Source organism: Talaromyces marneffei, chromosome 6 (genome assembly GCF_009556855.1).
Source record: "Talaromyces marneffei chromosome 6, complete sequence".
NCBI classification, from domain to species: Eukaryota; Fungi; Ascomycota; class Eurotiomycetes; order Eurotiales; family Trichocomaceae; genus Talaromyces; species Talaromyces marneffei.
Window position 1 is genome coordinate 377,960 of NC_072353.1, and position 25,861 is coordinate 403,820.

Below are 25,861 nucleotides of genomic sequence, written 5' to 3' on the forward strand. Positions count from 1 at the left end.
ACGAAAAAAGAAATCATTTGTTTGGGCTTCAGGGTCTCCGGTTGCCCAGCGATATCCCTTCTCCCCTATTCAGCTGTCCCATAGAAATCGAAGAAATAGAGGCCGGTATTTCTGATGTAATCAAGCATTCAAATTCACTGAATCCAGTTCATTTGAAGATGGCAGTTTGCCGGTTTGCAAACTTCAATTCGTCTCACATGGGACCGTTAGTGGTCACGGAGGTTGAAGCGTAGTCCCACATATATAATAATAAAAGCTGCCGAATATTCAAATGTATTTACCACCAGAAAACCTGGAGGTGTAATCAGATGCTTGATTTAACAACTTCCTACGAGCTCCGCTTGATATGCTCGTCTTTCCGGCGACGTCCTTTTCATAGTCGAAGGCTCGCCTGCTGGGATCGTCTTCCTTTGGCTTTTGAATATCCTTTTGATGAGTTTCATATAGGGACGATTTCCCTACCTTGCCCTTGAGGATGTGTAAGAATCATGAACAGTCATACGTTGAGGAGAATATATACTTACAGTAAGCGACTTCAACTTATCTGCAGTGGAGGAGTTCGTTCTATACGACAAATCTCTAGATCTCGCAGATCTTGCACTAGACTCTGACTTGATACCTAAAACTTCATTTTCTAGTCTTTGTCGTTTTTGAGCTGGATCCTCCGTCCATACTGAACCTGCTCCGTCGGTACTTCTAGTACCGCGAGCCGATTTTCCCGACATGAACTTGCGGTTCGTCAGAGCGGCAGGATTCGGACCAGAAGCCCATGAGGAGTTTTCCGGAGGGTTGAGCATCCAATCATCTCTCTGTCTTTTCTTCGTTGCCAGATTATCCGTGTCTCCGTCGTTTATGCGTGGCGTGGGCCTCGACTCTACCTCATATTTGGAGGGACTGGACTTTGTACCTCCAACCGGTGGTAACTGAGGGCCGAAATCATCGTCACTGCTATCGTCGCTCTCTTGTGGTTCCTGCTTGCTCTCTGACTTTGTCTGGGTGGGAGGTCGACTCGGGCCGACTATTTTGGAGGCCTCGGGCGCAACACTCTCGTCATCTGTTGTCGCTGGTGGTGACCGGGTTCTTTCTGAAGGCAGAGGTAAGCTCGGACCTGGGTGTTTGACATCTTTCTCACCCATGTTGACTAAAAATAAAACCAGGATCGTGGCGGGCAAAATGTGCGAAGTGGATGGTGGACGAATGTGCCAAGTTTTGGAGCGTTGTCGGGATTGCTCCGAAAGCAGCTCCGAAAGCAGCTCCCCGTACAGAGCTCTCTATAGGCCCACCTCTCCCTGAAAAGTCAAGTGCTCTCAACTAGATTATGGTTAAACACATATTTGATCGAAAGCTTCATAGAATTGGAAATATCCCAAGTAAGCACAATATGGCAATATATTTCTATTTGCGACAACATAAAATGCCATGAATATTACAAAAACCCCGACATTAGACAAACGTCCGCCATGGAGTGTATCCAACTATATCTTAATAGCAACAGACCCGACTGAATAAGAGGCAAATCATTGCTGCAGTGAATCTACGTCCATCGCATCGTCTGCTTCAAGCGTAACCACTTCATTGTCCTTATCATCAGATGGGGGCACTACCGAGGGAGCACATGTGTTGCGCTCCGCCTGCCGTGCTCTAGCCCTCGTCCTAGATTCAATTATAGCTTTTCGAACATTGTCTTGATCTTCGGCGACCGTCAGCGAGTGTGGCACGCGATAGAGGACGAGCTCATTCTGCTTCGGCTCCGGCTCCGCAAGAACGGACTTGGGAATCGCGTTCAACACCTTTTCAATATCTGGGAGATAGGATATCCGCTTCTCCTCAGCTTCAATGCTGGCTAACTCGCGCTCAATGTCGTAAATATAGCTTGTATGCTTCGTATCGTCTAGGATCATGAGGTTGTCACTATCGGTCAGTTCATCTTGCTCTTTCGCTTGTTTGTCCGCGGAGATCGTTGAGCCTTGCGCCAATGAGTTAGTTTGAGCTCCAAGAATATTGAAAAGAAAATAAATATAAATATCATCATCGCAGTACCTAGATGCAGTAGCTCGAGTTTCTTGATGGGAGGCTCTCCTTCAGGGTCGCTTTCTGCATGGCGCTTGAGAGGAGAGGAGTGCTTGGAGGACAGAGACGGCATCGACTTGGCAAATCAGCAGAACTCCTTCCTACCTCCTTTCGCCTTTCGAGCCAACGCGAAAATTTCTACCCGAGCCCTCGCGCACGCCCTTCTCGTCAACTTCCGAAAATGGATGGGTGTGTTGTTTGATTTTATTGTTTTGATTGTGAGTGCCAAGCAGGAAGGTGCTTCGATGCGGGTTTTGATGTTCTGGTGAGGGACGATGGGGTCGCCACGCAACAATTTATTCTTCCATGCTTTGCCCAGAGCACTCCGTCTCCCACATTTCTCCGCAACTGCTGCAACCCCTCGCTACTTTAGCCATCACTTTGCAAGCAACATGGCTTCGTCGCAAGAGAAGACCAGTCAATGGACTGCAGAGCGCGTTCGAAACGAATTTATAGATTATTTCAAGGAGAGAGGACACACCTTTGGTAAGAGCCCGCTCCTCGACCCCTCATTCAGAAGCAAAAAAAGGTATGACTCAGAACTAACCACCAAGCATGATCAGTGCCCTCCTCCTCTGTCGTGCCTGTTTCTGATCCAACCCTTTTGTTCGCAAATGCGGGCATGAACCAGTACAAATCAATTTTCTTGGGAACAGTTGATCCTCAGTCAGACTTTGCGCATCTCAAACGTGCAGTCAATTCGCAGAAGGTAGGGCAGATCATCCTGGATACTTGAGACGTATGGCTAACGTTGTGAAGTGTATTCGAGCAGGTGGAAAGCACAATGTAAGACATCCTACAGTTCTATATGGTTACAGATACTCACAAGCGTAGGATCTTGATGATGTGGGCAAAGACAATTACCACCATGTAAGTCTTGAACCCCACAGTTTTCTAATCGACCACAGAATAGTGTATACCCATGAGAAATACGTACTGATGATTGGATTAATCTAGACTTTCTTTGAAATGCTCGGAAACTGGAGTTTTGGAGACTATTTCAAGAACGAAGCGATTACCTATTCCTGGGAACTTCTTACCAAAGTATTCGGCCTCGACCCATCCAGACTGTATGTCACTTACTTTGAGGGGGATGCACAAGGCGGCCTTGAGCCAGATTTGGAGGCGAAAGATATCTGGAGAAAAGTTGGCGTTCCGGAGGATCATATTCTTCCAGGCAACATGAAAGATAACTTCTGGGAGATGGGCGACCAGGGTCCCTGTGGCCCTTGCAGTGAGGTTCATTATGATCGAATTGGTGGCCGAAATGCTGCATCTCTTGTCAACCAAGATGACCCAAATGTGCTTGAAATCTGGAACAACGTCTTCATTCAGTATAACCGTGAGGCGGATCGCTCACTGAGACCTCTGCCGAACAAACATGTCGATACCGGTATGGGTTTTGAGCGACTAGTCTCCGTTCTCCAAGACAAGTCATCGAACTACGACACTGATGTTTTCATGCCGCTATTCCGCACGATACAAGAGATTACAGGTGCTCGCGAATATCAAGGACGATTTGGGGCCGAGGACGCCGACGGAGTGGACACCGCTTATCGAGTAGTGGCTGATCACGTCAGAACCCTGACCTTTGCAATCTCTGATGGCGCATACCCCAATAACGAAGGTAGGGGTTATGTTATTCGCCGAGTTCTTCGTCGAGGAGCTCGTTATGCACGCAAATATTTTAACGTGGAGATTGGCAGCTTCTTTTCTAAGATTGTCCCTACTCTTGTTAACCAAATGGGAGGCATGTTCCCGGAAATTAAGGAAAAACAGGATGAGGTCATGGAGGCTTTGAACGAAGAAGAGGTTTCGTTCTCCAAGACACTGGACCGTGGCGAGAAACAATTCGAGAACTATGCTCAACAGGCCAAATCGAAGGGCCTCAACAAGCTTCATGGCGCAGATGTATGGAGACTTTATGATACTTTTGGCTTCCCAGTCGACTTGACTCAAATCATGGCAGAGGAGCGAGGTCTCAGTATCGACGAAGCCGAATTCGAAGAGGCACGATTGAAGGCCAAGGAAGCCAGCAAAGGCCAGAAGAAGGCTGCTGCAGAGACTGTGAAGCTTGATGTTCATGACTTGGGCAAGCTGGATAACATGCACGAAGTTCCGAAGACAGATGATTCTTCCAAATTTGACTCTCCGAAAATCGAGTCCGTTGTCAAGGCAATTTACTATAGCAAGAGCTTCATTCAGACCACGGCGGATGTACCAGAGGGAGAGCAGATTGGAGTTATTCTTGATCGAACCAATTTTTACGCCGAACAAGGTGGTCAAGAGAATGACACTGGTGCTATCTACATCAACGGAAAGGCAGAGTTGGAAGTCGGCGATGTACAGTCGTATGGTGGTTATGTCCTCCATACAGGTTTCATCAAGTATGGATCTCTCGCCGTTGGGGATTCTGTTACGTGCGAATTCGATGACCGCCGTCGCCAACCTATCAGAAACAACCACACTGGAACTCATATCTTGAACTTTGCGTTGAGAGAGGTCTTGGGAGACGGTATTAACCAGAAAGGTTCCCTTGTGGCGGCAGAGAAGTTGCGATTCGACTTCTCCCACAAGGCAGGCGTGTCTGACAAGGAGCTTGACCAGATTGAGAGAAAATCTACCGAATACATTCGACAAAATTGCGGCGTGTACTCGAAAGAAGTGCCCCTTGCTACCGCGCGCGAAATCAGTGGTGTGCGTGCCGTATTTGGTGAGACATATCCTGACCCCGTACGAGTTGTCTCGGTGGGAGTCGAAGTCGAGGAGATTCTCAAGGACGTTAAAGACCCACGATGGAACGATATCAGCATTGAATTCTGTGGCGGTACCCACGTTTCAAAGTCTGGCGAGATCCGGGAGCTCGTTATTCTCGAGGAATCCGGTATCGCGAAGGGTATTCGAAGAATCATCGCGGTAACAGGTGATGAAGCTTTGCAAGCCCAGTTGACCGCAGTTGAGTTTGAGAAACGCCTTGAAAAGCTTCGAACAATGGAGCATGGTGCCGCCAAGGAGACCGAGATGAAACAAGTTCAGTTGGAACTGAACCAACTCTCAATTTCTGCTGTTCAGAAGGCTAAATTCCGAGACTTGTTTGCACGTATCAACAAACAGGTCTTGGATGATCAGAAAGCTCAACAGAAAGTCGAGCTGAAGAAAGCCCAGGACCTCATCAAGGCATATTTTGATGCCGAGGAAAACAAGGGTCGCTCAACTTTCGTTGCCAAACTGCCAGCGACCTCCAATTCCAAGGTTGTTAGCGAGTCGATCAACTTTATCAAGTCTAAGATGGCTGACAAGACTGTTTACTTTTTCGCGCCGGACCCCAGTGGAAACAAGGTCGCACATGGTTGCCATGTGTCGAAGGTATGTTCATGGAGCAAATCCCTTCATATAAGATCCGTCTACTAACTCATCATTCTTTGCAGGCCGCTAGTGACCTTGGTCTCTCCCCAAGTGGGTGGGCGAATGTCGTTTCGGGAGCTGTTGGTGGAAAGGCTGGTGGAAAAGCCCCTACAGCCATTGGCAACGGAACAAACCCTGACAAGGTCGACGAAGGCGTTGCACTTGCCACCGAATATCTTGAGAAATTCAAATTGTAAAGGTTATGGCTTTGATATATTCTAGTAACCAAGTTGCTGTTCTAAAGGGGGAAAAAAACAAAAAAAAAAAAAAAAAAAAAAAACTCTCAAGGAGCAGATCAAGAAGACGAGGAAACCGGAAGGAGTCTATGGGGCTTGATTGGAATTATTTAGGTATCTTCTAAGCAGTTCAAATATGTCAAATATGAAACTTTTCTCTCTCTTCACATCTCCCCGCACTGGATTATGGTGACGTCTTGATTCGGTTTGTCCCTCGTAGTCCGAGTATTTTCAATCATGTGGACAATATCCATGCCCTCCACAACCTGGCCAAACACAACATGCTTGTTGTTCAAGAAAGGCGTAGGCACTGTGGTGATGAAGAATTGACAGCCATTTGTATTTGGTCCGGAGTTCTGTTGAACATTAGAACACATCAATCAACTAGAAAATTATCTGTATATAGATCATTGCTGAACTTACTGCCATGCTCAAGAGCCCTTCTTTGTTGTGCTTGAGATTGAAATTCTCATCTGCAAACTTTTGGCCTCCATATATAGAAGCACTCCCTGTTCCATCACCGTTGATAAAGTCACCTCCCTGGATCATAAAATCTTTGATCTGGGCAATATTAGTTAGCACTTACACCGAAAAAGAATAACGATATCTACAAGGAGACATACCACACGGTGGAATTTGCACCCTTTGTAGCCCTGAGGCCGGCCTAGATTGTTTTTCGTCTCGCCAGTGCAAAACTGACGGAAGTTCTCAGCCGTTCGAGGTGTGACATCAGCGAACAGCTCCATTTTGACACGGCCCAGTGGCTCTCCTGCGAGTGAACCGTCAGCGCATGCTCTTGCTAGATATATCGACATATGACAATGAAGAAAAAGGCGTGTGAGCCTTTTCCTCTTCTGGAAACTCACCTCCCAGGGCTATATCGAAGAACACTATAGGGTTTGTTTTTTGGGAGCTTGATTCCGCCATATTGTGTGTGATAGGACGAAGAAACGGAGTTTAGTTGAAATGATATTATTGTTGAGCGACAATACACTCACTATGGTCCAAGTACGATTTGATATGAATGAATTGGAGATGGTCCGTCCACTCTTTGCGTGCATGCCCCGATGCGCCAAGACCGCCGCTGCATGCCTTGATGCCTGGGGTTGCCAGCCCCCGTCCTTCCTGATCCGTGCTACGCTGGTAATCTATTATGTATGTAACGTAATGTTCCTTTAAGGAACTTGCTCCGTCGTACAGGTGTAACTTACGAGGCTCCTATGATCGCCTCGACGTTTCAGCTCGCAGATCGATCCTGACCGGTGTGTTGGTCTTTGCTATGGACTGGATTATTGCCTATATTTGCCATTTACCATTGTCTATTCAATGTATTCATTCTGGTCTTTTTCTTGTGGTATTTGGTGCTCACTACATACAGCAGTGCCCAGGATGGTCGCCCCCACGTCGATCTGGTAACATCGTTACAAGCTTGTTATGTATGTCTCGAGTTTAATAGACTTCTCCACCTCGTACCACCATCGAACTAACGAATCGAGACGACACTCTCTTCATCTCTCTCTCCTCCCTTGGTCAACTCACCATCGCGTCCAGACGAAACGAACGACATCTACGACTCTCTTTTGTCCCATCGCTCGAAATTCGCAAAGTACGGCACCCATCCACCAACTGAGCGACAACCGCGTCTCACCAGGGTCCCAGCATACTCCATAGTTGGGGTCCGATTTACGGCTGTGGCTTGTGACATCCGAAACCATTCCAGTCTCTCGAGGACCACGTCATCTCGATTCCGTCTCGTCGGGGCGCCTAGATGAACATCAACTTCGTGCAATGAGATTTCAATGCGATGCTACGACAGGATACTAGCTCACTGGTGTAGTAGTTAGGGTTGTCACCGTATTGAACCTGTCCTTGCGCGGCTCCATCTCTAGGACCCGACAGCATCCGGGCAACATTTACACAAAGTTAGCAGCATATCGAGCAGACTCGAATTTTCCTTGGTCTTGATCATCATATTTTCCAAAAACGATACGATTTTCGGGCTTTCACAAAATATTCAAAGCCATGTCGTCCACTACTTCCACAGTAACGAGCTCGACATCTGCTGCGACCAGCACTTCCACCAGCAGTAGTGGTGGAGGAGGTGGCCCAAGCAGTTCTCCACTGCTTTTCTTTGTTGCTCTTGGGTTTGGCGTTGTTTTCACAAACTTATGGTTAGTATATGCGCCATGGGGTTGATTTCTCGATTACAGAGTGTTAATTGGATATGAATCTAGGATCATTGTCGGTGTAAAATATTGCTTTCGATACAATCAACGAAATCGACAATTACGAAATGAAGAAACCGGGGAGCCTATTGATCTAACGGCTGTGCCTCGAACACACCGAAGAAGAAGGGAGAAAAAGTTAATGTCTATGGAAGATGTGAACGAGCGATTTCCATTGATGAAATACAAAGCATGGCGATCTTCTCGCGCCGACAGAGGCCTTCCTAGCGAAGGAGGAATCGCTGCCCCCGGCAATAGACCTGAGTCTCCAAAGGCTGGCGAGAGTGAACACAGCAACCCATCCGTTACTGCGCACCACGTTGAAGCCTATGCCCCAAAAGGCCACGATCGTACAGATTCGGTTGTGAGCGAACCTTCCAGCCCTGTAGCCCAGCAAATTAATGGGATTTCGGAATCAAAAGTAGTTACAACTACTGAAGTTCAACCAAAGACTGCAACTACCGAAGCCGCTAGCAACGTACATCCACCACATGAAGAAGAAATGCACGACGAAAATGATGATCCTATCCAAGGGGCCGTTCCAGCAGAATTATTGCCCAGTCCTGGTGACTCTTGCGCAATTTGTCTCGATCTTATCGAAGATGACGATGATGTTCGTGGTCTTACATGTGGTCACGCTTTCCACGCTTCATGTCTCGATCCTTGGTTAACCAGCCGCCGAGCTTGTTGCCCTCTCTGCAAGGCCGATTATTACATTCCTAAACCACGACCTGAGGGACAAGAAGCAGTTCCAGAAAATGCTAGAGTAGGAGGACGTCGTATAACAGGTCGAAACGCTGCTGCACTTAGACCCCCACAGCCAACATTCAGTGTTGATCGTATCAACCCGTTCAGAACAAGATTCTATTTTTCCACTCGTGCACCACTGACAGTACCGCCCACGGGAGATTCAAACCCGAGGGTTACTAGTGGAATCCAACCATCAAATACACCACCACCCAGTGAGCAAACGCATGCAAGACGATCCCCCGTATGGGTACCGAGGCTTAACTTTTGGCGCACATCAAACCCTCAATCGACGTCACAAACTACTGAAGTCCGTACACCTGGTCAGCTGGAGGCCGGGACAACTCCGCAGGGGCAATAGTCCTAAAAAGCTCTGTTTTGGTGTCAAATATCACAAAACATCAACTTTCCCTCCCCTTCCTCATCCTCAAATTATACCCTCTTCCACTCAACTCTAACTAACGAATCTCCTATCTTCTCACCTCATGCGCACGTTCATCTTTCTCCCTCTCAATTTCAGGTCGCATCTGTCTGTCATATTTTTTCTCCTCGGTCTAGTTTGGCGTTCAGTGTGATATTGGTCCGTGGTATGTTGATATCATTTTACTTGCCATCCGGGTACTGGCAGACTTTATGTATGTGTGTTTTTTTCCTGCATTCTTTTTTCTTCTTCATATTCAGCAATCGGTGTCCTAGGATGTTTTGCCTACGGGCTTTTCTTCGTCATGACTACAATACTAGTTGGATATGCAACAAGTACACTCCAACCAAGAAGAATGATTTTGTAAATTTATTTTGTAGGACGCAAGTCGATGCGGAATAATTGAAGGAATTTCTTCGGCATAGACAGAAAGTATTGCAATAGTATCTGAAAAGTAAGAGTAGTATTTATACATTTGACTCGTTAACTAGTACAATCGCAAACTGGGTGAAAACTGATGATATATCTTCTCAAATAAGAACGAACAAGACCAAGAAAATGAACATTAACCTCCTCCTCGATACTAGCTAGTGTCGATCTATCATCTACCTCGAAACCTTTACCGAGCTGACACCCGCACTGATAACACTCGGTAACTCCTCCTGTCCAACGCTGAACAACAAGCCAATGCCACCACCCACAGCCAGAATGGCGAGAACACTGACGGTTCCAATAAGGAAGAATTGCGTACTGATATCCACCTTTTGGCATGCTGGACCACCCCATTCAGAGTCGCATTTGCATGCATAGCAGTCGTTGTCCTTGACGCCGGCGGATTTGAGGTAGCAGACGCCGTGGCCAGAGCAGGCGTTTGTGGAGCTGGTGCAGGTATCGTTTGTGCTGTGGCAGACTGGCATGAGTGTTGATAGGTAGTCTGATGAGGCTGCGTTGACACTCTGGCTTCTGCGGGATTGAGAGTGAAGCCTTGGTCTAGCGGTGGGGTAGACGTTCTTCTTGATGGGTGATTTGCGTGTGGAGGAGGTGGCTTCTTGTTGTTGTGGGACAAGGAGGATGGTTTGTTCATAGTTGTCGAAGAGGGAGGAGAGCGAAGTTAGGAATTGTGTTGCGGTGGTTGCATCACTAAGGTGCTCCTATTGGGGGAGAAGTTAGAGAGAAATCAATAGCTGGATATGGTAGTAGGACATACGTTGAATCGTAGTCTGAGTATTTCTCTGCTACCAGCGGCATCGGACCAAGCTTCAAGTGACGACAAAGGCAATCCTTCGAGTAGTTGGGTGATTGGTCTTTGAGGAGAACCAATGAAGGTTGGGTGCTGATATAGACAACTCTGAAGCTTCTAGAGGTATTGTTAACTGTATGTTCACTTGAAAAATTCAGGCTTCAGGATGCGGTACGTACTTGAACGTCATCATTCGCCTTGGCTCCATATTCGCAATGTTTCCATTCGGATATGGTGTCCATCAATATACTGTCGACAAAATCCGTAGAAACTGAACGCATATTCAATGCGGTGTTCGGGGTCTTGGGGGCGATAGCAGCTATTTGGAAAGATTGTAATCAGCAACTTCGTCAGATATGAGATGGTTATAGCAGCCTAGCCAAGCTAACTTACTATTATCCTTCAGAATCCCCTCCACCACAACAAGGAGTTTCTGCTGTTCACTAATTGGCACATCTTGAAAGAGGCTGTACTGATTCCCTCCATATATGTTCAGTAGCTCCAGAACAGGTCTCGCGAGAAGTAGCTGGTTAGTAGGTGTGGTGCTCTCGGTGGACAGTATCCGTTGCTGCAAGAATAGTCTTGCAATGTCTTCACGAACCACATCCCTGGTGAAGGAAGAAATTGTTTGGTCTGCATCAAGCAAGATTATAGATCCTTCAGTCGATCCTGACGCGGCGCTGGCCACGACGGCCAGACAGGGAAGAAGAAGCTTCAGCGTATGCCACATGTTGACTGTATACAATGGGTACCGGGGTGGTGATAAGCCAATTAATGGCTCATTCAAGTCGTGCGTTGTAATCCTCGAGCAGGTGGGGTCATAAAGGTAATGACTGTCGGCTTTCGTTCTGTCTCGGTCGCTGGTGATTTAGTAAGATGTGGTGCTCGTTGAGGTTGATATGTCGTATGCAGCTGGGAGCTATCGATGTTCCCGCCATGGATGATAACTTGGTGCCGTCTCCCGCCTTCCGTTACTTTACCCACTCAAGTCACGTGCGATTCTGACAAACATTAAGAACATTTTGTGCTTCCAGAATTCGGCCTCAAGTCATCGCTCGCTATCTGGTCTTGACTTGACTTTTGGAATATCGTCATGTCCACATATCTATTTACTCGAATACATATCCGGCAATGATCTGGGTGCGCTATCTCCCTCGCAATCCTCGATTCGATCTCCGCCAGTGTCGGACTTTAACCACGGGCCCAACCAGCATAGTAAACGTTAGGCCTGTGAGGATAAAGAGGCCATGGTTCAAGTAAGTCTAGAGATATTGGCAGTATCGAATGTTGCGGGACTAAAATTTTTTCAGACGATTTGCTACTAGTATCCTCGTTTACGGCGTCGCATTCCAACTCTGGACTTCCCTGGTATATTTACAACTCGAGAAGAGTACTTTGAACGATTCCTCGTCTACAGGTCCTTCCGGGGTATTGAGCGAAACCCGAATCATTGAAGGAAATAAAAAGGCTGTCCATGATGAGGAGGAAGAGAATGTCACATTCATACCCCTGACCTGGCCTCGACTTCGTCCTGGTGATCTCTACAAAAAAAGCGACCCAGAATGGCAAGCTATTCAAAAATATGCCAAAAACGCGGAAAAGACAAGTGTATTGATTAGTAAGTGTTGGAAATATAGTCTTGACATGAGGAAGAGATATTTGACTCACATCTTCTTCTAGAGGAATTGGAAGGGCTGGTGCTTGCTAAATTGTCACTTCAACCAAGATTCGTACGCGCTCTCGGAGGGAAGCCACTCAAGGTTGAGGAGAGCTGGCTGCTAGCTCATTCACCATTCCGTGCTCCACCACAGTATGAAACCATTGGGTAAGTGTGGTGTCAACCTCTCCTTATAGTCATGGTCTCTAACATGCGCAAAATTACAGTTTGGCCATCGCAGATGATGAGATAGCCTTCATATCAAAGCCCATTCCCCGCGAGCAAGGCCATTTGCTGACAGCAGCACTCTTTCCAACTGCTGTGGCTTCTGCAATGTATGAGGCTGGTTCGGTTCTTTGGAAGCGAAAGGTACAACGATTTCAAAACTATCTTGGACCAGAGGATCGTTCCACCAGAGATGCTATCGCGACTTTAAAAAATATCGATTTTCAATCAGATTTGAATCCTTCGACCAACGTCAGTTTACAAAGTTTTTCCGACTGGGAAAAATCACTTTCTTCAGGCGCTGTTGAGGAGATTGAGCCCCCAGCAGCACCAGCGACGACGGATATGTCGAGGCCTCAATCTCAGCCTGATTCTTCTCGTATACCTACAGCACTCTCTTTGGTGCAGAGTTTTTCTTCTCAGTACAAAGGCTCTGATTTCTACCTTGCTTACCTTACTTTCAAGCTACATTTGATGAGAAACAGAGCACTCCAAAAGAAAATACCGCCGCGCGGTGTGTTTTATATTAGCGGGCCCATAGGCATCAAGGGTCCCAAAGGAGAATGCAGAGTTGAGGTTCTCGGTGAATATGATCCCGCCGAGAAGAAGTGGTGCTCGTTGATGGTTGATCTGAAAGACCTTCGGCAAGATGGTCAAAAGCCACTTGGATATCATCGTGAATAATTGCTTCTGCTTCCTCTTCGGCAAGTACAAAAATCACTCCTTGGAAAGGTCTCGATTGCAGATGGTTGATATTCATAGCTATATCTATGAGGCTAGAATCAGTACATAGCACCTCAGGCGGATACGGCAGCCTGCCGATGACTTTGGAGGCATCTACTCATTTCTATAGCGACTACGGTAGAGATATCGCATCCGAATCTCGTCCACTCCTCTCATTGCACGAAATACCTCTTCATATGCTGGATCTTTGGTGTTTTGGAATTAGTGAACCATACATATTTACACGTGTTCCATAGCAAATAGAACATTGACACTATTCCTAGTCGAGCTTCAAGTATATCAAAGTAAGATTCGGATATTACGGGTAGATCTGGTCTAGCTTGAGCACGTGTAGATGACGTGAATGACGGGATGCATCACATATAAGTAAGCATTAAGTATACCTCTCCTTTGCCCCTCCAACATCTCTGGAGGAACTCATATACCAAATAAGCACACAATGTCTCTTCCACCAAAGTTCAGGGGTCAGAAGTTGGCCGCAGCAAATATAGGCTCATCCCCACATACTATTGAGCTATGTAAGTAACAGCCGCCTATCGACATATAAGTTACATCGTATTTATACACTCATTTCGTAATACAGATCTCGACTACGTTTGCCCAGTATGACTTGCCTATCAACATAGAGAAAACTTCATTAGCTAAACGACTACAGTTCTCCGCAAAGCTCTTCAACACATTCTACACCTCCGTGAAACCACTCATCACCGAAAAATACGGCTCCAAAGTCCAGGTCATATTCAGACAACAAATCCAGCCATGGCATCCATCCTCCACCCTCGTACACGAAGCCGGGGCTGCAGTTCTCAAAGTCGCTCCTGAGAAGTTCTGGGACTTTAGCCAGGTCCTTTTCAAAGAGCAGAAGGAATACTTTGATGAGAAGGTCGTGAATGAGATTAGGAATGATACGTATAAACGTCTTGCGGCGTTGGCGGCTACCGTTGGGGTAGATGAGAAGAAGGTTTATGATCTACTTGTTATCAAGGATGGTGGTGAGGGTGCCAATAAAGGAAATGGAGTGACGAATGATATCAAGTTGATGGTCAAGGTAAGTTTTTGATATTTCATATTGTCGCACTAAATAAGTAGGGGTATCCTATTAACATGTGTCTCAGGCCAATCGCGTTATTGGTGTGCATGTCACTCCTACTGTCTTTTTCGACGTGAGTACTATCAACCCCGGGTGACCACGTGCGACGTCAATAGACGTTGTGATGAGAAAGGATACTAGATACTAATCTTGCATCATTTGCGCAGGGTATCGAAGAGAAGAGCATCAGCAGCAGCTTCACTTCCGATCAATGGGATGAATGGCTTCGCAATAATGTTGTTTGAGAATTAACACAGAGCCGTTACCACCCACGGTTGTAAAAGGAGGTCACCTGGCCCTGGAAAGGAGAAACAGACTATATGCAGAATAGTAATTTATTTCCACACTTCAAAGCAGGAAGAAAAGAAGCATCCATTTGCAACCCCCAAGTTTATCTCACATACATTTCATTAATCAATTCGTGAAACCATTATCATGTTTGGTAATTCCTTCGTCACCGAGGAGCCGGAGGGGAGACGGCGCGAATCAGGTTGAAGATTGCATTCTCTATTGCGCAGGAGGTTGGTAATTAATGGGTCGCCTGGTTTCAATTAGTTATGCCGTAGGAAACACGATGTATTCCGAGCGGAGTCTTACTTGAAAAGGAGAATGTGTGGCTCTGGTTCGTGAACTTCGTAATGCTCCCATCCCAAACTCTATCGAATCGTCAGTACCTTTGCACCAATATCGCGCATGGAAAGCTCTGACAGATTCTATCGTACCTGAGTTATGCCAAGGCCACGCCATTCCTCCTCCCAGAGTAGCTTCAAAGTGCCTTTGGAGGTATCAAAATATTCTTGGGGAATCTTCTTGAGCATGTTCTTCGGCAGTTGCACGTGTCGATACTCGTATTCACTGTCGGAATACCTGGTAAACCATAAATCAGCACCATTCCATTCAAAAGTCTACGGAAATAACACACTTACCGGGATGAATAGTGAATCGCATCGATGAACTCTTCGAGTTTTACCCTCTCTGAGTCAAGCAACGGGCGAGGCTTTTTGTTGCGTCTGGAAACATCAATATCGTCGGTCATCTTGCGGTTGATTTAGCGTTGTTTTCTTAATTTCTTTCTGCAAATGAGCGACGATAGGATGAAGTGGAATATGGAGAGAGATAGCAGGAGAAAACAGGAGATTTAAAGCATTGAAGCTCAAAGGAGAGGAGGGGAAATATTCTAGCGGGACTGAACTGATGAAGAGCTAAGGATGTTTTAACTGCGGAGTAACTTATTGTTTTTATTGACAATGAATGGACCGTATTTGTACCTAATACGTACGGTAACAATACCGAAACCGATGTTTCCGATCGCGTGCCTGGCAGCCTTGGTGCCTTGGTGCCTTACGCTGCTAACATATCCAGCCGACAGCATATCCCGACCAGAACTCTCCTTCTAAAGAACATCCAATCCACGAACTATCGTCACACCACAACAGCTTTGCGCTCACACACTCTTCACTTTCCTCGTTCCATTAATACCATAATCAGGGTCGCAATACATTATTCTTCTTGGAAACCCGATCCTTTTTACCTTCTGACCATTCCAATCATTGGCGCAAAAGTCCGCGTGTGACGTGACATAACGTTTCCTGCGATTTTCCTTGATGAAACAGCTCATGCTTAGCCCTTAGGCCAGGATGAGCATGAGGCGCAAATTTACTTCTACTGGCCCAGAGCCAACGACTTTGCCCGAGTCAAAACGGCGCAAGGTTTCCGTAAGTTTGTCCCAAATACTAGTACGAGGCGCGTATCCATCTGGATATCGAAATACAAGAGCTTGTCTCCACTAGTTACTTTCTCTCCGACAAGTTAGAAGCTAATGTCTGCTTGTTCAATATAGGATGACAAGACTGATGATATCGAAACCCCACAAAAGACCACGAAAGTCGGATTGAAGCTTATCGATGACATTAAACATGCGACAGACAAGAGGTACTGGCTGTTTTTTCATCGGTAGAGGGAGAAGACTTCTAACACTTCGCGTAGTGGACGAATTATCGCGAGCAACTTCTATGAGCTTCCGGACAAAGTAAGGATTGGATACTTCCTTACAGAAACAGGGACCAGGACTGACGTCTGGCGCAGAAGAAATATCCAGATTATTACAAAGTGATTGGACTTCCGATATCTCTCAACCAAGTGATAGTAAGTGAGCGAAACAATCAAATGGTCCTTTTCGGAGCGTGTAAAGGCGCGATTATCACATCAAGGTCTCACAACTGACCACGTTCTAAAAACAGGACAAACTAAATAAACACCGCTATGCAACCCTCACGGAGCTTGAGAGCGACCTCAAGCGGCTCGTCAGCAACGCAAAAAAGTACAATGAAAAGGGTACTATGCTCTTTGCCGATGCAGAGCGCATTCGAAAGATAGTCACAGGCACCATGCCGAAAATCAATCCGGCGTACAACGACCCGAACTACATCCCATTCCCAACCCCTATCCCCGACCAAAATGAGATAACTGAGACGCCCGAGAACGAGGATGGTGAAGAAGATGGTGACAACCAGGAAGATAATGCGGAAGCAGATGCAGAAGACGACAAAGCTTCTGACCAGGAGTTGGACCAGGGCGAAGATGAGGAGCTGAATTTCGAGGGTGACACGATACAGCTTGCTCAAGATAAAATCATATCAGAAATGATTCCTTTAAGAGACGATCGGTGCGTTTTTATCATACATTCCTGATGTCCTTTCAAAACCCACTAACTTTCAACAGAGGAAGGGAAGTAGGAGGCCCCTTTCTGTACAAGCCTGATAAGAACCTGTACAAAGAGTACTACGAAATTATACAGCATCCAGTCTCTTTGCGCAGTATATTAAAACAAGTTCGAGGCATTGAGGGAAGAAAGCCACACAGCCACAAAACGGCATTTCCAACTTGGCAATTATTTGCAGATGAAATGGAATACGTATGGGGAAACGCTCGAGAATTCAACGAAGAAGACAGCGAGATTGTCGACCTCGTCAATATCCTAGAGGTTCGTGGTTTGTCTGAATGTTAAAGTATGCAATAAGCTAATATGAGATTGCAGGCCCATTTTAAGCGCCGTCTTGCCGAAGCAAAAAGTGTTGTACCGGATGACCCCATAGATGAGTCAAACCCGCGTATCAAACTCAAATTGGGGATGAGTAAAACGCCAGAACCACGACTGACGCTGAAGTTTGCTGGCCAAAAGGCTTCATCAGTCGAGGACAAGACTCCAGCATCGGCATCTTTAGACGGCGATTCTGTGCAGAGACCAGGCTCAGCTGCACATCGCGACACTCCAGACTCTTCACGGCTAGGCGGCCTTGGACAAAGTCCAATGCCTGGCAAAATAATATCTCCCTCACCATCTCAGACCCCAATGCCGTCGACGGCCGGCGCAGGTCTGCTTAATCCATCGATTGGTGGTAGTGATCAAATCAGCTCTTGGCCAATTGTGCCGCAACGTCCAAGTTATGCCTCTGTGCAGTCACTATTTCGAAAAGCCGACGAAGGTAAGCTTCCACTTTACCTGTTCTACCTTGTTCTTGGAAATACTAAGGCCCAATCTCGTAGATGTGTCAGAAGCGTTGATCAAGAACCTGACTATACAATCCCATTCAAGCCTGGGCCCTCATCCTAAGTTCTATATGAATATCCCCGCATCGCCGGTGATGCGACAGCAGTCGGTTGTGGTGAATATTCCTGCCCCCCAGAGCTTCGTATCGCTGTCTCTCAGCATCGCCCCCAACTCGGCACAAAGGCGGACGAAACTGGTCGCGCTGTTTGGACCTCAAAGAGCTCCTATTTCTCCTCTGCCTCATTCGAATCCCTCTGAGTTAGGCTACGATATCAGGCTAGCTGCTGGTCTGACGAAGATTGATTTCCAAGTGGTCTCACATCGAAACGCTGGACAGGAAGGCGTGAATGGTAATATTCATGGTAGGGCGAATGAGGAAAAGAGGGAATCTCTTACCGTATTTTTCAGAGTGATTCGATAAGCTGAATTACCAGCTGGTTACCGATTTGATCTTGCCTTGTAGAATCAATGCATAATGAATGAACCTTGCCATTACAGTTTCAAACCCAGTCATAACAGTAAGCAATGGTAATGCCGTCGCAATAGCACAGATTCGAAGTTATTCATCCTTTTTCTACAATGATTGATTTTCATTGGTGTTATTGCAGCGGACGTGGATACAGCGAACAGAAGGCCGTCTCTCCTAGAGAATATCGAACAATACAACAACGTAGTATTGAGGGCGTGCTTCGAATGAGAAATACTATCCAAAACAGATTGATTACTGTGCTAGAGTGCTCTCGAATCCTATTCAATTGAAAATTTCGAGATGGAGGAAGATCTAGAAATGGGGCAGGCTTGTGTTTGTTTAATTGTTATAGCCAGGGCCGGCTGTATTGATGATATTCAACGAGAGAGGTGTAGAAGAATTACCACTAGCCTAATAACAGACTAGTTGTATCTAATCCATAATTCGGCTATTATGATTGGCTGTTAGAGAACATGTGCAACCAACTCGGGTAAACTGTGGGGCTTTCTGGGCCCAAAGAGAAGTCTCAGCAAGAAACGAAAAAAAAAAAAAAATTTCCACCGCTCTTGCCCTTTAATCGCCCCTCCCCGCCAAAAATATTTTCTTTAAGTCTTGCACGTATACAACCTCACTTTTACTCGTGTGTGTGTGTGCTTTCTAAAAGTATCCTTTCTTTCATCCTTCTCTCTTTACCCTTTTGATCTTTTTCTCTTTTCATCATGTCTGACGAGGTCTACGAGGGTGCCATTGGCATTGACTTGGGTGAGTTTGTTTTGTTTGCTGCTCTTTGTGCGGCTGGGACGAGAATCGTCAAAATCCCACTTCACGAGGAAGAGACACAACTTGTAAAAAAAGAACCATCAATCGCTGACTTGTCTTAGGTACTACTTACTCTTGCGTTGCCAACTATGAGGGCTCCAATGTTGAAATCAGTACGTTCTTAACCACGATTCGATTATCTATAATGCAGAAATTTCCTGAGATCGGGCTGATTAACGATTGAACTTTTACAGTTGCCAACGAGCAGGGAAGCTTCACCACTCCTTCCTTCGTCTCTTTCACCGACAAGGAGCGTCTTATCGGTGAGGCCGCCAAGAACCAGGCCGCCATGAACCCCGAGAACACCATCTTCGATATCAAGTATGTACAATTATCTCTTTTCCGTGGATAGTCATGAAACGAGGCTAACATACTTCAAGGCGTCTTATTGGACGACGATTCGAGGACCCCGTTGTCAAGAAGGATATCGAGTCCTGGCCCTTCAAGGTCGTCGACCAGGGTGGAAACCCCATGGTCGAGGTCGAATACTTGAACGAGACCAAGACCTTCTCTCCCCAGGAGATCTCCTCCATGGTTCTTACCAAGATGAAGGAAGTTGCTGAGACCAAGCTCGGCAAGAAGGTCTCCAAGGCCGTCATCACCGTCCCCGCTTACTTCAACGACAACCAGCGTCAGGCCACCAAGGATGCGGGTGCTATTGCTGGCTTGAACGTTCTCCGTATCATCAACGAGCCCACTGCTGCCGCTATTGCCTACGGTTTGGGTTCTGGAAAGTCTGACAAGGAACGCAACGTCCTTATCTACGATCTCGGTGGTGGTACTTTCGATGTCTCTCTCTTGAACATCCAGGGTGGTGTCTTCACTGTCAAGGCTACTGCTGGTGACACTCACCTTGGTGGTCAGGATTTCGACACCAACCTTCTCGAACACTTCAAGAAAGAATTCACGAGAAAAACTAAGAAGGGTGCGAGATTCCTCCCCTCTCTTATCGCTCTGATCGATGTGTCTTAAGTGATATATCGTGATTTGCTTTTTTTCAAGACCTCCCGTTATGGATGAATTGCTTACATGATATTAGATCTCTCCAACGACCCTCGTGCTCTCCGTCGTCTCCGTACCGCTTGTGAGCGCGCTAAGCGTACTCTTTCCAACGCTACTCAGACTACTGTTGAAATTGACTCCCTCTTCGATGGTGAGGACTTCAATGCTCAGATCACTCGCGCTCGTTTCGAGGACCTTAACGCCAAGGCTTTCGCTGGCACCCTTGACCCTGTCCAGCAGGTCTTGAAGGACTCTGGCATTGCCAAGAGCGCCGTTGACGAGATTGTCCTTGTCGGTGGTTCTACCCGTATTCCGCGTATTCAGAAGTTGCTCAGCGACTTCTTCGACGGAAAGAAGCTCGAGAAGAGCATCAACCCTGATGAGGCTGTTGCCTACGGTGCTGCTGTCCAGGCCGGTATCCTCAGTGGAAAGGCCACTTCCGAGGAGACCTCTGACCTCCTCCTTCTCGATGTTGTTCCTCTCTCCCTTGGTGTCGCCATGGAGGGTAACATCTTCGCTCCCGTCGTTCCCCGTGGCCAAACCGTTCCCACCATCAAGAAGCGTACCTTCACCACTGTTGTTGACAACCAGCAAACTGTCCAGTTCCCTGTCTACCAGGGTGAGCGTACCAACTGTGAGGACAACACCTCTCTCGGTGAATTCACTCTCGCTCCTATCCCTCCCATGCGCGCTGGTGAGGCTGCTTTGGAAGTTGTCTTCGAGGTTGACGTCAACGGTATCCTCAAGGTTACCGCTACTGAGAAGTCCTCTGGCCGCACCGCCAACATTACCATCTCCAACGCTGTTGGCAAGCTTTCCAGCACTGAGATTGAACAGATGATCAACGGTAAGTTTTCGTACAATATCTCAAAGCTAAATACCATACTAAACCAATTTCTAGATGCTGCCAAATTCAAGTCCAGCGATGAGGAATTCAGCAAGAAGTTCGAGGCCCGCCAACAACTCGAATCCTACATCTCCCGTGTTGAGGAGATCATCTCCGACCCTACCATGTCCCTCAAGCTCAAGCGTGGCAACAAGGAGAAGATCGAGTCTGCTTTGAGCGATGCCATGGGCCAGCTCGAAATTGACGACTCCACCCCCGATGACTTGAAGAAGAAGGAGTTGGCTCTTAAGCGCCTCATCACCAAGGCCATGGCCACCCGCTAAATTCCTTCCTCCTCTCAAAACCAAACCCTCATCCCCCTTTCTCCCTTCAAACCTCGATAACCTACCACTCGCCCTATTTCACGACTAATCGTTTTGAAACACCGTTTTTCTCAATATCCGAGAGTTTGAGGTCATTTCTTTGATACATTTGCGGGAATCATGGAAAGGCAAAAATTTAAAGTGCGGAATGATAATGAAACTTTTTCCTATGTCTATTTTCATTTTTCCTTTTAACAGAGGATCTAAAATTGATGACTTTTTCCAACGAACAAAAGCGAGAGCCGAAACAGAGAAAAAAGAATTGTCATGTACGAGTCATAAAGTAATGATTATGCTTTTTTTCTTCTTTTACTCTTTCTTCTCACGCGACAAAAAACGGGGTTTCTCTACATCTAGATTGCTTTGGCGATGAGAAATGTTTTTTCCTTGTCTCTATGTGATTCGAATATCTCTTGTCTATTTTTCTCTTCGACGACTTTCCATAGAATCAAACCTTTTGTTCATTCATTTCTTATGCATAGTAAGGTAATCTTCAATGGTCTAGGTTTCTATTAATGCAGTAAGTAGTTTTAGTATACATGCCCTTGCACGTCATGTTCCTGGTTGCTTGCTCTTCAATTTGGTCCAGCCACTTGTTCCACTGGGTCGAGTATTATTACTATTAGAGGTGGTCGTAGTTGTTGAGGTCAGAGAAGTACGCATCGGTTTGGCACTTGAAATATCATCTACTGTCTCAGCCGAGTTGCTTTTAGTCATCGTCATCGCCGTCAACGAGGCCCTACGATTCCCGCCTTGAGAAGCTGGATTCGCAGCATCGTTATCCCGACCACCTTCAGCAAGATCATCCCATTCCTTCTCCTCCAACAACTCCCATTCAGCATTAGCCATCTCGCCCAACAACGCTGACTTTAGCTTATCCGCTATCTTAGCTGGTGTAGGCAACTTCCACGTCTTCATGAACTCGACGCCTTCCGAGGCACCGAGGAAAGAGTGCGAGGTACCATGAGAATAATGTCCTAGCATGGGGAACGATTTCGTCCTTTGGATAATAGTCTTTGGCTGCTGTTGATTACTATTCTTTTGGCGAACAGCGACGGTTTCTCGGCTGGATATTGCTCTCGTTGTAGTGGTGGTGTTTGCGTTTTGGGCTGTGGTTGGTGAAACCAGGAGTTGCCACATGTTTTTCCCGATGTTGCAGATGTCTTCCCAGGAATCGGAGCCGATGTTCAGGCCTTGAGTGCGACAGAGCCAGGATACGTTCCAGGCCAGGAGGGAGACTCCTTCTATGAAGAGGGCATATGTGGCGGGTTCTTCTTTGACTAATTTTGGGAGCGTTTTTTCAACTGATAACGGCCGAGCTCGGTGTTTGCGAGTGTCGCCCGGTTTGGAATGGTTGTATGGGTGGTAGACATCGCTCAGGTTATCCTGCGCCGAGGAATAGGATGCTGCTGGTGTGAAGATTGTAGGTATCGCGTGATTACGGTGAGGTAAAATGATCTCTGCAGGCAGTCGGAGGGAAAGATAGTGGGATACAAGTATGAGTAAATGAGAGATGTTGGATAAAGCCGTGGAGATTTGTGGTGGTGAGGCACCTATATGTATGTCAAAAAAAAAAGGCACAAGACCGTAAGAGCTGTATAACATACCATTCAAGCTTCTCAAGTCAACAATCTGTACGCCTCCAATATAGTATTTCTCGCTCTTTCTCCCACCTTCTCGTTTCCCAACCTCCTGTCGAAGACCGTACAAGAATGCAGCCTCGCGGCACAGGAATATCCTCGACTCCGCAGTCTTGTTATGTAACGAATGCCAAAGATGTTCTGTTCTCTTTATTCCATTTTGAATACTCGCCAAGGCAGCATTCCGTCGTTCACTGAGCTGGAAGTTTGCGGATTCCGCATCTGAGCGACGTTGTTTCTGCTGCAGTTTCATGTGGCGGATCTGAGCTTTTCGCTGCTCGATATCAGATCTCAGGGTCTCTATGCAGTCTCGCATAGCTCGTATCCGGTCAGAGGATCGAGCCTGCTCTGTCTGGGCTGCTTGGGCATCCCATTTTAAATTCCGTTCGCGGCTCGCTTGACGAGTATTGTTGTTTGCATTTGTATTCGCATTTTGTTGTTGCTGTCGTCGTTGTACACCTGTATTCCCAGCGACCGCTGCCTCTACCTCTTTTCCTATCGATTCCTTCTCAAGTAGCACCCGGGCGTTTTCATATCTGAGCGTATACAAATGACTCCGGGCACAAGTAGGACAGTAAAACGGCGTTCGGTTGCTGGCAGAACAGGTACATATGCTGCAACTCATTTCAAACAGCGTTGAAAGGGTTTGGTAGAGAATATAAAGGTGTTGTCGTTTCCTGTTCTTCCATGATACGTCTGAGGAGGTTGGCTAGGTGCGAGGAATGGGTTCGACGTGTTCGCGTCAAATGTGTGATCGAGGGAGGTCGAAGAAGCCCTCATGGCTTTGAAGTAAGTGCTATAGGAGGAGGCGGCATTTAAGCCATCAGAGTCGTCATATGAGCTTATATGAAAGTGGCCGTCGTGACTGGAGGAAGTTCATGTGGTTTGTAGACTCGGCAGCGACATGACGGCATAAGCATAACTTAGTTAAGCGATAAAGATAACAATCGTCACTAGTCTGGAAAAAGCTAGTCAGTTGCCGTTACTAGCGGTATTTTAATAATTGCCGATATCGGATATAAAATCACGTGCATCTATTTACTTGAATATGGTTTCTACAATTTGCCCTTGCTAAAGGCTATTGGTTAAACAATTTTGAAAATACAGAATATCTTAAATCTTATAGGAAGTCGCTTAAGGACTTGAATTCACATGAAATCGTTTATATAAGTCGTTATGCTGTTCTCTAGTTAACTAGTTAACTAGTTGAAGATTCAAGTTTTTGTGCTGATGTTATCTATCACGTGGGCCCAATGCGACCTTCTTGCGGGTTGTCGGAGACTAAGGAATCTTAGATTGATCTGATAAAAAGCCAACTAGACCAAGTCAGTTGTACCATCTCCTCCTAAAGGATGATTTGTCTCTCGTGATATATGCCTTCAGCTATTCTATTTCACACTTCTTTGAGTCCATCGAGCGATTATCACATTCTCCTTGTTCCGAATCTCTGATAACCGTTTTCTGACTACCCAAAGGATCCGAAACTATCGGATTCGCCTTTACGGCGTTGAGCGCGCATCTATTTATTTCTTTATTTTTGAAAGAAAAATGCGAGTCTACTGGGCAGCTTAAGAATTGTTCACAATGTTTGAAGAAGCCGTACAGGCGCGAGCCGGTAAGCATTCATTCATTCGGAGGATTTGAGAAACCTCATCTGACAAATGCATTGTATAGACGCTCAAGGTTCCTCGCTCTTATTACGAGATATCCCAATCCAAGCTTTGAAGTATGAGCTCCAACGCCGTATTGATTTGAGGGCGTCCGGGGGAGCAGAGGACGGGTCGACATGTGGTTCTGACAAGGCGGGATACTACAACACGTCCGCTCACGTTTTTGCTTTATTTCTCATTCTTATTCTCAGCACATTAGGTAACTCCCATTGACAACCTTTCCAGGTCGTGCCGGAAACTACAAGACTAACACAGCCGTATATAGCATGCTCATTCCCAATTTTAGCGCGTCGATTCCCTGGACTACCTATCCCACGACATTTCCTTTTCTTCTCCAGACATTTCGGTACCGGAGTTCTCATAGCCACGGCATTCGTCCATTTACTCCCTACCGCTTTCAATTCATTGTTGAACTCATGTTTGCCTCCCTTCTGGACCCACGGGTACCCGGCAATGGCCGGGTTTATAGCAATGCTATCGGTATTTTTGGTTGTTACGGTTGAAATGTTCTTTGCGAGCCAGGGCGCCGCACATGTTCATGGGAAAGATTATGATGAACTCATTGGTGGAGTTCCTGTGAAGGATAATCGGAAGGAGCCGAAACATAGAGGGCGTGAGGAATATATTCATCTGTCGAATCAGGATCAAGGTATATTTCCCTCTAGCTAGCGATAGTTCCTTTGGGACTATAATGCTAACAATTTCCAGCGGCGACAGAAAGTCTCATTCAATCTCCGACTGCCACGGGTCAAAGCGCCTCCGTAAATAACGATGATGGACTTGACATGGAAGAACTGGGTTCTTACGCGGATGATGAACCAATTCCTCACCAAAGACGTACCAAACACGTCCGTCAAGGAAGTGAGCCCGTCACCCAACTCCAAAACCCCCAAAGACAGCTCCTCCAATGCCTTCTTCTCGAAGCCGGCATTCTTTTCCACAGCATCTTCATCGGCATGGCCCTCAGCGTAGCCACGGGCACATCATTCATTGTTCTCCTAGTAGCAATCTCCTTCCACCAAACATTCGAAGGCTTCGCGCTCGGATCCCGAATCGCTTCCTTAATACCAAGCCTTTTCCCACCATCTTCCTTCAAACCATGGCTCATGGCCTGCGCATACGGCACAACAACACCAATCGGTCAAGCCATTGGCCTTGTTCTGCACAACATGTACGACCCGGCCAGCGCCACGGGACTTATAATGGTCGGATTCACGAATGCCATCAGCAGCGGTCTGCTGCTCTTCGCGGGGTTGGTGGAGTTGCTTGCTGAGGACTTTCTGAGCGAAGAGAGCTATGAGACGCTTAATGGGTGGCGGAGAGTGGAAGCTTGTCTTGCTGTTTTGGGCGGGGCTATGCTTATGTCGATTGTTGGAGCTTTTGCTTAGCTTGCGATTTGCGTAGTTATATGTAAAAGTAGGATTCACGTATGTATGTATGTA

The 25,861-nt window shown here is 46.6% G+C and overlaps 14 protein-coding genes across 14 annotated transcripts; 8 read left to right on the top strand and 6 right to left on the bottom strand.

Annotated features, from left to right (window-relative positions):
- Positions 1-267: 267 nt before the first annotated feature.
- On the bottom strand, positions 268-1,136 carry EYB26_007639 (uncharacterized protein; the record flags this gene model as incomplete). Its single annotated transcript, XM_054266902.1, has 3 exons — positions 268-468; positions 525-1,084; positions 1,133-1,136. The coding sequence occupies 3 exons, from the start codon at positions 1,134-1,136 to the stop codon at positions 268-270; spliced, it is 765 nt and encodes a 254-aa protein (XP_054122877.1).
- A 381-nt stretch (positions 1,137-1,517) lies between these two features.
- On the bottom strand, positions 1,518-2,143 carry EYB26_007640 (uncharacterized protein; the record flags this gene model as incomplete). Its single annotated transcript, XM_054266903.1, has 2 exons — positions 1,518-1,966; positions 2,041-2,143. 2 exons carry the CDS (start codon positions 2,141-2,143, stop codon positions 1,518-1,520), a joined length of 552 nt encoding a protein of 183 aa, XP_054122878.1.
- Positions 2,144-2,345: 202 nt separating this feature from the next.
- On the top strand, positions 2,346-5,672 carry EYB26_007641 (uncharacterized protein; the record flags this gene model as incomplete). The annotated part of the gene is made up of 6 exons (XM_054266904.1): positions 2,346-2,556; positions 2,634-2,779; positions 2,830-2,856; positions 2,905-2,940; positions 3,028-5,436; positions 5,499-5,672. 6 exons carry the CDS (start codon positions 2,346-2,348, stop codon positions 5,670-5,672), a joined length of 3,003 nt encoding a protein of 1,000 aa, XP_054122879.1.
- A 203-nt stretch (positions 5,673-5,875) lies between these two features.
- EYB26_007642 (uncharacterized protein) lies at positions 5,876-6,638 on the bottom strand (the record flags this gene model as incomplete). The annotated part of the gene is made up of 4 exons (XM_054266905.1): positions 5,876-6,067; positions 6,135-6,272; positions 6,335-6,480; positions 6,578-6,638. 4 exons carry the CDS (start codon positions 6,636-6,638, stop codon positions 5,876-5,878), a joined length of 537 nt encoding a protein of 178 aa, XP_054122880.1.
- Positions 6,639-6,710: 72 nt separating this feature from the next.
- On the top strand, positions 6,711-7,483 carry EYB26_007643 (uncharacterized protein; the record flags this gene model as incomplete). The annotated part of the gene is made up of 4 exons (XM_054266906.1): positions 6,711-6,866; positions 6,960-7,039; positions 7,090-7,147; positions 7,208-7,483. 4 exons carry the CDS (start codon positions 6,711-6,713, stop codon positions 7,481-7,483), a joined length of 570 nt encoding a protein of 189 aa, XP_054122881.1.
- Positions 7,484-7,733: 250 nt separating this feature from the next.
- On the top strand, positions 7,734-9,044 carry EYB26_007644 (uncharacterized protein; the record flags this gene model as incomplete). Its single annotated transcript, XM_054266907.1, has 2 exons — positions 7,734-7,882; positions 7,946-9,044. 2 exons carry the CDS (start codon positions 7,734-7,736, stop codon positions 9,042-9,044), a joined length of 1,248 nt encoding a protein of 415 aa, XP_054122882.1.
- A 665-nt stretch (positions 9,045-9,709) lies between these two features.
- Positions 9,710-11,074, bottom strand: EYB26_007645 (uncharacterized protein; the record flags this gene model as incomplete). The annotated part of the gene is made up of 4 exons (XM_054266908.1): positions 9,710-10,255; positions 10,312-10,461; positions 10,524-10,663; positions 10,738-11,074. 4 exons carry the CDS (start codon positions 11,072-11,074, stop codon positions 9,710-9,712), a joined length of 1,173 nt encoding a protein of 390 aa, XP_054122883.1.
- A 401-nt stretch (positions 11,075-11,475) lies between these two features.
- Positions 11,476-12,910, top strand: EYB26_007646 (uncharacterized protein; the record flags this gene model as incomplete). Its single annotated transcript, XM_054266909.1, has 4 exons — positions 11,476-11,600; positions 11,655-11,962; positions 12,025-12,169; positions 12,229-12,910. 4 exons carry the CDS (start codon positions 11,476-11,478, stop codon positions 12,908-12,910), a joined length of 1,260 nt encoding a protein of 419 aa, XP_054122884.1.
- Positions 12,911-13,409: 499 nt separating this feature from the next.
- Positions 13,410-14,305, top strand: EYB26_007647 (uncharacterized protein; the record flags this gene model as incomplete). The annotated part of the gene is made up of 5 exons (XM_054266910.1): positions 13,410-13,488; positions 13,554-13,573; positions 13,626-14,018; positions 14,086-14,133; positions 14,228-14,305. The coding sequence occupies 5 exons, from the start codon at positions 13,410-13,412 to the stop codon at positions 14,303-14,305; spliced, it is 618 nt and encodes a 205-aa protein (XP_054122885.1).
- Positions 14,306-14,567: 262 nt separating this feature from the next.
- EYB26_007648 (uncharacterized protein) lies at positions 14,568-15,096 on the bottom strand (the record flags this gene model as incomplete). Its single annotated transcript, XM_054266911.1, has 4 exons — positions 14,568-14,601; positions 14,658-14,716; positions 14,783-14,927; positions 14,987-15,096. The coding sequence occupies 4 exons, from the start codon at positions 15,094-15,096 to the stop codon at positions 14,568-14,570; spliced, it is 348 nt and encodes a 115-aa protein (XP_054122886.1).
- Positions 15,097-15,697: 601 nt separating this feature from the next.
- EYB26_007649 (uncharacterized protein) lies at positions 15,698-18,031 on the top strand (the record flags this gene model as incomplete). The annotated part of the gene is made up of 8 exons (XM_054266912.1): positions 15,698-15,775; positions 15,901-15,992; positions 16,047-16,089; positions 16,146-16,205; positions 16,301-16,725; positions 16,782-17,043; positions 17,098-17,545; positions 17,607-18,031. 8 exons carry the CDS (start codon positions 15,698-15,700, stop codon positions 18,029-18,031), a joined length of 1,833 nt encoding a protein of 610 aa, XP_054122887.1.
- Positions 18,032-18,798: 767 nt separating this feature from the next.
- EYB26_007650 (uncharacterized protein) lies at positions 18,799-21,070 on the top strand (the record flags this gene model as incomplete). Its single annotated transcript, XM_054266913.1, has 6 exons — positions 18,799-18,841; positions 18,961-19,011; positions 19,093-19,219; positions 19,279-19,823; positions 19,938-20,747; positions 20,802-21,070. The coding sequence occupies 6 exons, from the start codon at positions 18,799-18,801 to the stop codon at positions 21,068-21,070; spliced, it is 1,845 nt and encodes a 614-aa protein (XP_054122888.1).
- Positions 21,071-21,661: 591 nt separating this feature from the next.
- Positions 21,662-23,374, bottom strand: EYB26_007651 (uncharacterized protein; the record flags this gene model as incomplete). Its single annotated transcript, XM_054266914.1, has 2 exons — positions 21,662-22,662; positions 22,717-23,374. 2 exons carry the CDS (start codon positions 23,372-23,374, stop codon positions 21,662-21,664), a joined length of 1,659 nt encoding a protein of 552 aa, XP_054122889.1.
- A 959-nt stretch (positions 23,375-24,333) lies between these two features.
- On the top strand, positions 24,334-25,807 carry EYB26_007652 (uncharacterized protein; the record flags this gene model as incomplete). Its single annotated transcript, XM_054266915.1, has 4 exons — positions 24,334-24,364; positions 24,424-24,618; positions 24,685-25,068; positions 25,128-25,807. The coding sequence occupies 4 exons, from the start codon at positions 24,334-24,336 to the stop codon at positions 25,805-25,807; spliced, it is 1,290 nt and encodes a 429-aa protein (XP_054122890.1).
- Positions 25,808-25,861: the final 54 nt, after the last annotated feature.